General features: G+C 47.8%; 1 protein-coding gene across 1 annotated transcript in view; it reads left to right on the forward strand.

The window, feature by feature from the left end:
- Positions 1–7,447: 7,447 nt before the first annotated feature.
- The window catches only part of SOS1 (SOS Ras/Rac guanine nucleotide exchange factor 1), a 172,898-nt gene continuing 166,909 nt past the window's right edge, over positions 7,448–13,436 (forward strand). The window contains exon 1 of the mRNA XM_088477420.1: positions 7,448–8,360. Coding sequence (XP_088333546.1) covers positions 8,274–8,360 — 87 coding nt within the window. The 5' untranslated portion in view covers positions 7,448–8,273. The remainder of the gene's footprint in view (positions 8,361–13,436) is intronic.

The raw sequence follows: 13,436 nt of genomic DNA on the forward strand, positions 1-13,436 counted from the left end.
CTGTTTGAAGATATACTAGATTTTTATGGTCCGTAATGATGGTGACCGGAAATTTAGCCACTTCCAAAAGATGTCACCACTCCTCTAGTGCCAGGCGCATCGCCAGTAACTCTTGGTCTCCAATAGCATAATTTTTCTCAGCTGGAGAAAATTTTCGTGAGAAGAACCCACATGGATGAATCCTTCCATCTTCAGCGGTTTGGGACAAAAAATCTCCTACTCCAACCGAGGTGACATCAACCTCAAGAATGAAGGGCATATCAAGTTGTGGTTGGCAAAGGATCGGCGCAGTAGACAATGCTGTTTTAAATTTTTGAAACGCCATCACAGCCGGGGCAGACCATTGAGGATTAGCTCCTTTTTTGGTGAGAGCCATGATAGGAGCCACCAGAGTTGAGAAATTTTAAATAAATCTTTGATAGTAATTTGAAAATCCCAGGAATCGCTGGGTAGACTTTAGGGAGTTAGGTTGGGGACACTCAGAAATGACTCTCAGTTTCTCAGGATCAATCTGAAGGCAATTTCCAGAAATAATGACCCAGGAACGGCACAGAGGATTGTTCAAAGAGGCACTTAGAAATGTTTCAAAAAAGACATAGACAGAGAGAGAGTATATTCGACCATGAGGTGGCATTTTCCCAGGGTAGAAATCTTTACCACAGTCCCAGGCACGATGAGGAGGTAACTTGTCTGCAACCTGTTCACAGAAAACATCAGCAAAATCATGGTAAGTTTCAGGTAGACGAGGATCAGGGAGGGCTTCCAAAACACCAGGAGTAGGAGACATAGCCACAGAACTGGTAGCAACTGGGTGGACACGCACAGGGATCACACGAGACAAGCATCCTTGGAGACAACTTGAACCCCAGGCCAGGATTTGCATATTGGACCAATTAAATGTAGGATTATGTCTTTTCAACTAAGGCAGACCTAAAACTAAATCATAAGGGTATACGTTTATGATGCCGGTGGTCACAATGCCGACCGCCGGCATCTAGACTACAGAATCCCGGCGAGGGATAACTAACCTACGACGGGAGACCGGCTCCCGGCATCCCGATCGAAGGGATGCCGGGCGCAGAGCGCGGACAGCAGGGGGGGGAGGATTAGGTTTAGGGTTCCCAGGAGGCACTTAGGGTTAGGCAGCCCCCCGGGAAGATAGGTTTAGGCTAAGGGGAGGGAGGGTTAGGCACCCCTCTGGGGGACTTAGGTTTAGGTGGCGGGGAAAGGGGGTTTAGGTACTTAGAGGGGGGATTAGGGTTAGGCACAGGGGGGGAGGTTAGGGTTAGGCACCCTAAAGGAAGGTTAGGGTTAGGGGGTAGAGTTAGGTTAGTAAGTACTTACCTTCTAGACGATCAGGATTTCCTTCCATGTCGGGCTGGCGCTGCCGGGATTTATCATACTAAATCCATCATAAGAGGTCTTCGGAAGAATTAAAAATTCCAGCATTTCCTGATGGAGACATCCTACTCTGAGAGACACAGGATGGGTAATGGAGAAAATAGACTCTCCCAGAATAGTGTTACCGTCTACCTCGGAAAGGGACAACTTGTTGGGTAGGGGAGTAACTGGAATACTCAGGGCTTGTACTAAAGACTCGGAAATAAATTTCCGGTGGCTCCAGAATCCACCAGGGCTTTTAAATTCTTTGTCCTAGACTTGTGGGAAAGGGTTACAAGTAATAGACTATCTACTAGCTGGGAAGGCTTGATCACAACCCCCAACTGAACGCTCCCAATTTCAATTAGTCTCGCGTTTCCGGCAAGAAGAGGACAATTCTTCAGAATGTGGTGCGGAGCGGCACAATAAAGACAGAGCTTATTCTGGAAGCTGCGGTTTCATTCAACTGTGGTCAACCGGGACTTATTTACCTGCATAGGTTCTTCCCTACTGGTAGCAGGAGAGTAGGAGCGGGCATACAAAAATGGCCGATCCTGAAGACGATCCCCTCATCCTCTACAAGCCAATTGTTCCCTATGACAAAGATCAATCTCGATGCACAGGGAGATTATGTCAGCAAAGGACTCCGGGAGATTCAGAGAGGCTAATTCGTCCTTAACTTTTTCAGAAAGCCCATGCAGGAAGACTGCCTTAGGAGCCTCCTCATTCCACTTTAATTCAGAGATGGTTTGAAATTGAAACACGTATTGTCCTACAGCGCGGGTTCCTTGTCGTACTCAAAGGACATCAGAAGAAGCCAAGGCAGAACAGCCTGGTTCATCAAAAAATCTTTTGAAGGAGAAAATTACGTTTTCATAATTGGACACCAGAGGATCGGCTCGTTCCTATAGTGGGGAAACCCAGTCCAAGGCGGATCCTGTCAAAAGAGAAATAACATATGCCACCTTTGACCTTGGCGTAGGGAAATTCTGTGGCAGGCATTCAAATTGGATCTCGAATTGGTTGATGAACCCCCGGTATCGTCGAGGGTTTCCATCAAAGCGTTCCGAGGATGCCAACTGTGGACGAGACTTCTGAGACACCGAAACCTGAGGATGGACTGGAGGGTTTGAAGGAGCCGAGACAGCCGGGGGAGGGAGTAACATAGCCAAAGTAGACTGGATAGAAAGTAGATGTCCCGAGAGCTCCTGTAAATACTGAGCCACTTGATGTGCTGCCTCCTGATTGTCCATATGAGAGGCGAGATCTTGCCCTGCACCCTGGGATCCTGGAGCTTCCATTAGGCATGTCCAAACTGTCACGCCTGACTATGGAGAATCTCCTGCTAAGGAGTTGAAAGCTGAGGTCTGGGGCCGAGGGAGGAATCGGAGGTGAAGAGCCTGGATGTATGATCTCCTCATCCACAAATATCAGATGTTGGCGAGACCTGACCAAAGGTGCAGAGTCTAACCTGTCAGGAGGTGTTCACCAGTGACCCCTCTAAGTGGGATATGGGTTTAGCTGCACCCAGCAAGCAGGTCGCTGTCCTTTGGTCAGGTATCCGATATTCATGGGAATGGAGACAAACACAACTGATGGCCCGAGTGATATACTTCAGAAAGAAGCACTAGCAGAGTATCTGTCCTGGAGAGTGATTCTAAGTATACAGCCAAGAGAATAGATGCAATAGTCGCACTACTGCACTAGGAGACGGCACTTGTAGATGCTCACAGGCAAGTGTTCCTGACACACTGCTGCCCCCGGAGATGGCACTGGTGGTTGCACGCAGGCAAGATGTTCCTGACGCACTGCTGCACACGGAGATGGCACTTGTAGATGCTCACAGGCAAGTGTTCCTGACACACTGCTGCACCTGGAGATGGCACTGGTGGTTGCACGCAGGCAAGGTGTTCCTGACGCACTGCTGCACACAGAGATGGTACTTGTGGATGCTCACAAAGTATTCCTGACACACTGCTGCACCCGGAGATGGCACTGGTGGTTGCAAGGTGTTCCTGGCACACTGCTGCACACAGAGATGGCACTAAATACCCTAAGGTAGCAAACCATTGGAAGGCAGCGTCAGCTGACAACAACCATACTACCATTGAATGGAGGGTTAGTCAGATGATACAGACTGTCATGGCTGCGTCCATGACGGAAACCAAATCACAGAGCAGCCACTGACGATAATGCACCTTAGGAATAATTCTCAGCGCGTCACCCGCTGCCACACCAGATATCTGACCACACGAGAAGTCAGGGGAAGTCGGCGCAGCGGTGAGTAACGGCCAATCCTAGGCCGGAACCTGACAAGTCCCTGGATAGCACTGTCATCGATAGCAGAGAGAGCCAATGTCCGTGGAAGTGGTTTAACCAAAATCTTAAGTTCACGCACCAAAGTTTCTGAGGTAAAGTTACCTGCTGCTCCAGAGTCAATTAAAGCATTAATTATCTTAGTACGGGACCCAACACAGACTTTGACAGGCAACAGAGAATCAGCTAAATGAGAGCTGTTAGATAGAACCCCAACTGGAAACTCCTAGAACCGGCCAGAGATTCCTGTTAGTTGAGAACATGCGCCAATGAAATGTCCCGGAGTGGTACAGTAAATGCAAAGCTTATCACAGATATGACGAGTCCGCTCTGCTGTTGTCAAACGAGAACGGGAAAAGAAGGTTTCATATTGGTAGACATAGGACAATCCTTACTACGATCCTCTCGCCACTTACTTGACTGTCTTTCTCTATGACGAAGATACATTTTAATAGAGAAAGAAATTAATTCTGAGAGTGAATCAGAGAGATCTTGCGAAGCCAACACATCTCTCAATTTTTCAGACAAACCATGTAAGAAAGCAGCCCTAAGAGCTCTGTAATTCCATTCCAGCTCCAATGCAATGGTTTGAAACTGGACCACATACTGACCGTGCGCGAGCCCAGGCGAATCCATAGAATATCAGAAGAGGAAGAAATAGACCTGCCTGGTTCATCAAAGATCCTCCTAAAAGAACAAGTAAAATCCTCATAATTGGGGACCAAGGCATCCGCAAGTTCCCACAAAGGAGAGACCCATTCCAGAGCAGATCTGGAGAGTAAAGAAATAACATAGGATACTTTTGATCTTGGTGTGGGAAAATTCTGATGCAGACATTCAAATTCAATCTCACACTGGTTAATGAAACCATGGCAGAGTCTGGGATTCCCTTCAAAACGATTGGGGGTAGGTAATTGAAGACAAGACTTTGGAGGAGAATTCACTGGTACAGTTACGGAGGAAGCTGGAACTACTGTAGTTAGGGTGGACTGAATAGTAATTAATTGAGTAGAAAGTTCCTTTCCTGAAGATAGTGTGCCACCTGTTGCTGAGCTGCTTCTTGATTCTCTGTACGAGAGGCAAGGTTCTGTATTGTCCCGACACCTTGGAAACCCTCTGCGTTAGGCCCGAACAAACTGTCACGACCTGGCCCTTGAGGTTTCCAGTCAGAGGACTGGGAGCTGGGGTGACTAGGTGGGGAGGCAGCAATAGACGAGGAGGAATAAATACGACTTCCTCATTGGCTAATTCTGAGTGTTGACGAGACCTGACCAGGGGCGCAGAGTCTAACTCATTGGTGGTTTTCACCAGTGACCCCTCCAATTGGGATATGGGCTTAGCTGCGCCCAATGAGCAGGTCGCGGCCCCCTGGTCAGGGACCCAGGAATTAGCAACTAACAGGTAGATAAGGAAGACAACTGAGTGGTTGGATATTATCACTAGGGAATATCGGTAGTACCCGATGAAGAGTATCACTGGAGAATATCGGTAGTGACTGATGTTGAATATCACTGAAGAATATCAGTAGTGACTGATGTTGAATATCACTGAAGAATATCAGTAGTGACTGATGCTGAATATCACTGAAGAATATTGGTAGTGACTGATGCTGAATAACACTGGAGAATATCACAGAAACTGGTGAAGTGCACGGAGGATACAACAGCATGGAGCCTGGAACAGCGATCTGAAGCTAGCAGCTACTGGAGAAGAGAAGTTGTTCAGGTGACTTCCTGTTTCCTGGAGACCTGCTTTATACCCTTAGGTAGCTGTCCATTGGACAAGAGAGTCAGCGGAGAGATGACCAGGCTACCATTGGTGGAGGGTCCGGTCAGGTGAGACAGACAATATGGCTGCGCCCATGACCACCACCGCAGAAACTCCAATATGGAGGAATGCGTGGAAGTCAAAAGGGCCCCGGTGATAATACTCAGCGTGTCACCAGTCGCAGCACCTGGTGTCTGACCACGCGGCTAGTCAGGGGAAACCGGCGCGGCGGTGAGTAACGGCCAATCCCAGGCTGAATCCTGACACCCAAAATAATTGGACTCTCAACCGACAGGAGTACATAGAAAGAGTGCAGCTCCATATGGAGAGCACCAACTTGAATTATCAATTTCTGAGTTTGATAACGGTCAGTAGCCGTAGGAATTTTGTTCCCATCAACTCCGATTATATGGAGGTAAGACTGAATAGGCACAGTTGGAACTCCAAGCTCTTTAACTTTCTTGGCGGTGATGACATTTCCGTTGTCACCAGAATCCAAAAGAGCTACAAAGGACTCTAGATTTGTTCAACAAAAATTATACTTCCAATAAGAGAATTGTGAAGCAACTTCTTTTGGGGTGAATTGAACTGAACTTAAACTTATTAGTCCTTGATTAGTTAGGCTTTCTTGTTTCTGAAACGCTTGGGATAACTAACAAAAAAGTATCCCGGTTCCCCACAAAACAAGCAGAGCATGTTCCTAAACCTGGCTGCGACCCGTGTCAGACCCCTTTCACACCGCACCTTCGACCTGAGTTATTCCCAGGTCGGCCCCGTACACACTGAACCCGGGACTGCCCTGTAAAACCATATGGATGTCATTAAAAATTTCCTTTTTACAGGTTCACATAGATGAGGTCACAAATGGGAACCCAAGGGAGGGGTGGGGACTGCTCACAGCATTGCAGCAAACATGGCCGTCGGACTACCTGTGTGTTTTCCAGAGCTCATGAGTGTTTGTACTTTCCTGCTGTTTCATTCAACCAGTGAGAGCATGATGCAGCTACTGTACAGTTATTTCAGGAGGAGGAGGGCGCAGTTTGTGGCAGTTTTTGTAGTCAACAGCGTCTTTCACTGTGCCTGTCATCTGTCTTCTTATTTCCTCCTCGTTCCCTTATGGCTAGCAACTCCCTCACCTTTTTATCACTCCAAATGGACATTGCTGTAGCATACCTCCCAACATTTAAGTGTCCGAGTTTGGTACTTCAGCACATCAGAGGCGCGTGCTCCCGAAAAAGGGGAGTGGCCTGTACGTAAAGGGTTGTGGCCTAGCAACACGCCCCCTTTTACATCACTAATGGACGTGCCCAGCATCTCCGAGATGCTGGGCTGCCCACGGGATTCCTCCCCGCACTGTGAATAGATGCCGTGAGCATGGCATCTATTCTCTTTCTGCTCACCCAACTTCCCTCTCAATGTGGGACAGTGCGGCCAGCGGATGTGACAGCGGGACAGTCCCAAAAAAACGGGACTGTCACGCCTTAATGCGGGACTGTTGGGAGGTATGCTGTAGTGGTGTTATGGTATTAAACACGTTTAATACAGGAAAGCTGCCTCTGCTGTTGTCTGCAGTGTGCTGCACATGTGTCCAGGACTCTGGCTGCTGACCTCATCAAATGAGACACGGGAACATCCAATCATCGCTGTTTGCTGAGTCCAGGGTTGGATAACCCGAGTTGGGCCCGTTCACACTACACATCATGATCAACTCTTCTCGATTGCAGGGTTGAAATGCTGAGTCGCCGGACGCAGCAATTTTTCTGGTGGCGTGTTCACACTGCACCTCAACCTGGGTCGACCTGGCAATATCCCGGGTTACTTTTGCCAAGTGGAAGGGGTATAATATTCTCTCTGCACTGCAAAACGGCATCAAGAATTTTAACTGCTCTTTGTGAGCTATTTGTAGTGATGATAAAGCTGCTTGAAGGAAATAAAAAAAAAAAAAAAAAAAGCACAATAGTGGCTCTGGCCGGGGCTGGGCGCGCGTGTCACGTGACCGCGCCAGGCAGCCCTCCGCCCCCAGCAGCGCGCAGGCGCGGTGCGAGCCTCTTCCAACGGCTGCCGAGCGCTACTGAGGGGAGAGAGAGCGGCGGAATAAACAACAACAACACCAGTATTTACCACGGAGTGACGCAGCGGCCGGCTATCTGCGCCACCACCAGCGCCGCGCTCTGCTCGCCAGCACAAGAGAGAGCTGCCTGAGGAGGAGGCTGCAGCAGGGGCGGCGGGGGAGCAGACAGGAGGGAGGGGAGCCGGGGTGTCTGGGGTGCTGGGATCTCCCTGGTGACGCCGCTCGCTCTCCCTTACCCTCCACACTCCCCCCATGCACCGGGGCAGAAAAGAGCTGCTGCGGATGATTCAGCGGCCGCCTCTTGTCTGTGGGCCCGGGTTACCGTAAGCAGCCGCGGCCTCCAGCTTCACCTGAGGGCCAGAGGGGCTGTGCGATCCCGGGGTCAGTGAGCCCAACACCCCCCGCACCGCCTGTGCCTCCCCCATCCTCCCCCTCTCTTGGCTGTATGTATACACACAGCTGTCATATATGTGCAGGCAGCTGTCAGCTCCAAGCGGTGTCCCATGAGCCGCCCCCCTGCTCCTTCCCCCACAGGGGTGCTCCCTCCATATGCTGCCCCTACTAAGGGGCACCAGCTTTAACCGTATGGACGGTCTCCTGCCTTAATACTGGCCTCTGCCGCCTCCCAAAGGGATCTGTCGCCGGGGGACGTGAGACAGCTCCCCTGCTGGACCAAGCCTTCCTCACCTTGTCTGCTTCAGGGTTACACTGCACAGCACAGACCTCTGCAGGCCTAGTCATGCAGGCCCCCCAGCTCCAGTACGATTTCTTCTGTGAGGAAAATGCACCTAAGTGGAGGAATTTGCTTGTGTCCTCCCTGAAGAAGGTGAGAAGTCTGACATGTTTGTCATGGAGATTTTCCTGCTAAAGGACATGTTTATTTGCTTCTAACGTGTAATATTATTGTCTCCGGGGCTCATTCTCGAACATAGTTGTAGGTGCAAAATTTTCCCTAATTTGTGACAGCCAATCATATGTTCCCTTTCTATGTTGCAATGGAGAAAAAAATAAAAGCTAATTTGTGATTGGGTGCTGTGGTTCATGTGTAAACTTTGCATCTTAATGCAGTGTTAGTAAATTATTTTTTCTGCCTTAAAGTTTAATCCTTTAAGATGAACGTCCACTAAGCGATGGGCTAACGACAGTATGATTACAACATTGTACCGTCATTCCCCCATCCCCTGCAGTGCCTACACTGAACGATTAGTCAATCAGTGTAGGCACCCTACCTCATCCCCGATCATGGTCAATATGTCGTTATCGGCAGATTGACTGGCATGTTCGGGCAATGATTGATGTCGGAAACTACCAGTGGGAGTGCACATCGCTGGTCGTTTCCGACATTATAGTGCACGATTAATGAGTGATTGCATGATTACGATATCTTAATCCTGCAATCGCTCATTAATATCGCTAGTGGATGTGTGCCTTCAATAAACCAATACAGGGGTTGATTCACTTAGTAACGGCACCTCATCTCGCATCTTGATCTCGCCCCAGACTTGCAGATTTTTGTACGCAGCCCTGTTGAATCCAAAAAAAGTACGGTACTACCTTAAGTGCAGCATAGGGCCACACTTACGCTCATGGGGTGAGGTTATTTGAATCAGCTCCAAAATTGGCATCTGTGGGCACTATTCAATTCAACATAAATTGAATAGCGCCGTGAAGGAGCTCCCGGACCTATTCAATTCAGCGCGCTGTTTTGTCGGAGAATGCCAGTTCTCACGCCTTAATTTAGTTGCGAGAAACTGCATTCTCAGACTAATCTGCCCGGCGCGATGCTGTGTCTGCGGCGCTAAGGACAGAAAACAGCATAGCGCCTGTAGTTTTGTCAGATTTCTGCTTGCACCCCAGGAGTACTCCGGGAGCTCCTTCCTGGTGCTATACAATTGATTTGAATCGAGCCCTATGAATCTGGTACCTTGTTTATTTGCTCATTTCTAACTGGGTTGTGTAATATGGTTATTGCATTTTGCATTGTTAAGATGCAGACTTTGGAGCTTTGTCTAACCAATGTGTGTGGTACTTGCAAACTGTGTGTTTTGAATGTCACAATATAGCATCAGCAACTGATTAGATGGATTTAAAAACCATTCATTTACCCTAGAATGATCTAAACCCGCAATGAAGATGATCTTCATTGTGAGTTCAGATCATTCTAGGTATGAATTTTTGTTTCTTTAGTCGGTGAATCTCCTCTGCAAGCTAGAGCAGTAAAGTTTGTTTGTCACCTGAGCATTTTGCCTGTGTTTTACAAGCAGCCCTATAAGTACACTATAGTGTGAACAGATGAGGGGTGATATTTGTAATCAGAGACCTTGCAATTCAGTGCGTTGTGCTGTGGCGATACCCGGCTGCACACCTTGGTCATATACGGTAGTGCCAACACCTCTAAGGTGTGAGGAAAAATAGTGCAATGCCAGTGGCGGCACAATGTGCTGGTCCAGAACGGCACATTGTGTCCATCACTTTGAATTGAATTTCCTCCATTAATCCTTTGTTGTTCACTTTACATGCGAGTTACAGTAAAGCTTTCACTTATAAGGTGCAACCAAAAATTCAATTATTGCTCCGTTCGTGCATGCAAAGACGCAGTTAGACACAGCTCTGCTCGCTGCCTCCTGAGGTGACAAGCAGAAATGCGCGATAAGTAGGTCTTTAGACGGGGTAGCTGCTAAACGCGGCTAAACTCTGTGCTATTGGGCACAGACACGCAGCGCGGGTGCCCAGACGGAGCAACAATTGAATTGCTCTGTTGGGCGCCCAAAAAACAATTGAATCGCCCCCATAGTGTCCACATAGTAACTGTGTAAATCAACGTAATGGGGTACTTTAATTCAAAGTCAAGTGCTGTTGAGCATGGCGGTGATGCCTGGCTGTGCACATAGTGCAGACATGACAAGTTTTCCTTCGCATCTCTATGGTGCGTGAGAGAAAACTTAGTGTGGGCATGATGTGCCATTCCGGGAACAGTGTATCATGTTCATCACTTTGAAATTAGGGCCCAATTCGAACCCGCTCGCTAGATGCGTTCGCACACAGCCAAAGTATGCAAATCCCGCGATTGCACAGCAAGGCATTAGCACGCCCACTATGTCTTGGCGTGCGATCGCGGTGTGTATTTAGATGCCCACCAGCTTGTCTTAAGACGCCCACTTTCCCTTAGCAATACACGTCATCTCCAGGAAGTGTATGCAATAATCGATAACATCGGAACCATACGCAGCACTTGTGGCTGACCATACCCTAGCACAAGCACTGCGAGTGCTTCAGTGTACTTCAGCCATGTGATGTGTTAATTATGCACGCCGCTGAAATGGCATTATGCTCAGACACATCTGCGTGCGCACCACCACTCCCCCGTTTCCATCGACCAACCTCTGTCACCACCCACAAACTGCTCGTCCTGTCACTCATTCTAGTGAGGAGTCTATGTGCAGGGTGCGAACGCTTCCCGATCGCTTGGAGTAGTTTGCGCATGTACACTGCATCTTAAACGCATGCGCAAATTGCAAACATCGGCAAGCTACGTTCGAATGCAGCCTAGCGAGCGGGTCTGAACCGGACCCTTAATTCCCCCAATTAATACAGTAAATGTGAATTGACTATCTTTTGAACAACACTGACCAGTAAAACAGACTAGGTATGAAAAAAAGGGATGAGGGTAGAGTAAACTCACTGTAACATGATGGCCATCTTAGGTGAGGTGCAGGGAGGGGAATGCAGTGCAGCATTCGATGAGCCTTTACTCAATTTAAGGGGCCAATTCATTTATAAGTGTTGCTTACCGAGGGCCTGTGCATACTGCGTATTTCTGTTCGCACCCTCCTGAGGTGCGTACAGAAGTCTGCAGTAAGTATGGCTTTCTGCCTTTACCGTGGCCACCGCGAGTGAGGTACCCCAAAGCTCCAGGTGCTTAACTAGGAATCTATGGGTTAAAGCATGTTGGTCTTTACCACGAGAGGAAATGGGCTTATAATTGAATAGTTCCTGGCGTTAAAGCTCGAGGCTCTGTCCGCGGTAATCACCGCGTCTAATTGAATCTAACCCTAAGGGTGAGCATATGGTTTCAGAGGCACTGAATGGGACATGGAGATAAGGAGTACAGGTGACATGAGTAGTACTAGGGTTCTGAGGAAGAATGTCCCTGCTCGTGAGTGTTTACATACTAAAGGGAGTAATTAACAGTTGGGGGTGAATTAACTTTTAACAAGTTCTTATTATTAGTTAGTTATACAGCACTAGCCTTTATTTTTTTCTAGCTGCTCAATGCAGTTGTGTAGTATTCAGTTGGTCACATACAGATAACATACAAATGTGTTGGCTCACGTTTGACATTCAGATTTGTACTGGTAACATTTGAATTTCCTGTTCGACTCTTAGATTTTAGAAAACATTCTTAGATTTGTGATATATTGATAATTCAAAACTTCTACAGTGCTCTGTGAGTCAATGTTAATGACCTAGATCCGGTATGTACTTGAGAAAATATTGTATATGGTGTATTTTTGCTGTTTATTCTTGTAGGTGGGTACACAATTAGCGATTCTGGCCCCATGGGACCAGCTTTCCAACCATTTTTCTGGCATTTTGTGACTTCCAGCATTGCAGATTGTTTATCTACTCCTTGGAGGTGTGTAGGAAAATATGCAATGTTGGGCTACCTTAATTAGCTTTGTTGTGCCCAGCTGCGCAATACCGCTAACAGATTACTCTGGTTTTATGTTATATGTATTTATACAGGGCTTCATAACATGCCAATGATTAGTATGTTCCCTGCCTTTATAATCCTGTGCGGGTCATATTCGTTATATCTGCCATCCAGTAACCATGTTTTTTAGCTACAGTAATTAATGGGCGACAAATCAGTTGTTTAATTATTGCATTTGTCGCACCTATTTAGACCGGATTTAGTTGCATAAAACTGTTAAACTCGTCTAAAGCTGTTAGGGCACTGAAACCATGGGCTTATCGCTCATTTCTGCTTGCCACCTCAGGAGGCGGCAGCGCCTGTCGTGCCCGAGCAGAGCACCCATCATAGCCGCCGGCGCAAACAATTGTATTCCCTTTTTGTTATTGTATGAAATCATGAAAATGTGTTATTAAACAGGGATTTCAAGTTCAACTTCTAATAAAATGAACCTCTGTAAAATTTCAACACAAATGGGCCGTATTCAAATAGCCGTGATTAGCCGCATTTGTGCGATAACTTTACACAAATGCGGTTTATTGTGCAGTCCTATTAGCCGAGGCTTTTTGGAGGTGCAAAAAGATTTCACCACCTCAGAGCAGGTGATAAGTTGTGCAAAATCCCTATTATTGTCAGGACTTGATTCAGAGCACCTTGGACACCTAGCGTTCCCGCTAGGCTGTTTTAGCGGGGCATGGAGGGCAAAAAGCACCCTGCCCTCACAGCCAGCAGGTGCCGTCTTCACCCGCAGGTCGCAGTGTCCCGTGGGTGGAGAAATGTGCGGTGACCCAGTCATCGCTGGAGATTAGACGCCGGGCACATGCCCCCGGCATCTATTCTCCCTGTCTGCAGCGCTTGGGGGCTGCCCGGCGTTTCTGTAAGTGCATGTCACGCCCCCAAGAGTGACGAAAAGGGGACATGTCTTATAGACATGCCCCCTTTTCAATGGCCACGCCCTCTTTTCGGGCGCGCGCGCATTAAGGTGCCCTCTCTGGCTCCAGCACCCTGCCTGCTGCCGGAGCTAGAGTGAACACTAGACACCCCCCTTAATGATTAAGTAAAAATATTTTTTTAACTATATTAATTGAACTAATAATGACATGTAATTTTTGTGGTGAAAATGTTAAAAGTATTTGAAAATGGGTTTAACGTAGTAGGGTAGGTATTTTAGGGGGCTGTAAGAATGGGACAGGTGTTTTTGGGATTGCA

This window comes from Taudactylus pleione, unplaced genomic scaffold (assembly GCF_031769625.1).
Source record: "Taudactylus pleione unplaced genomic scaffold, aTauple2 ptg000201l, whole genome shotgun sequence".
Lineage (NCBI taxonomy): Eukaryota > Metazoa > Chordata > Amphibia > Anura > Myobatrachidae > Taudactylus > Taudactylus pleione.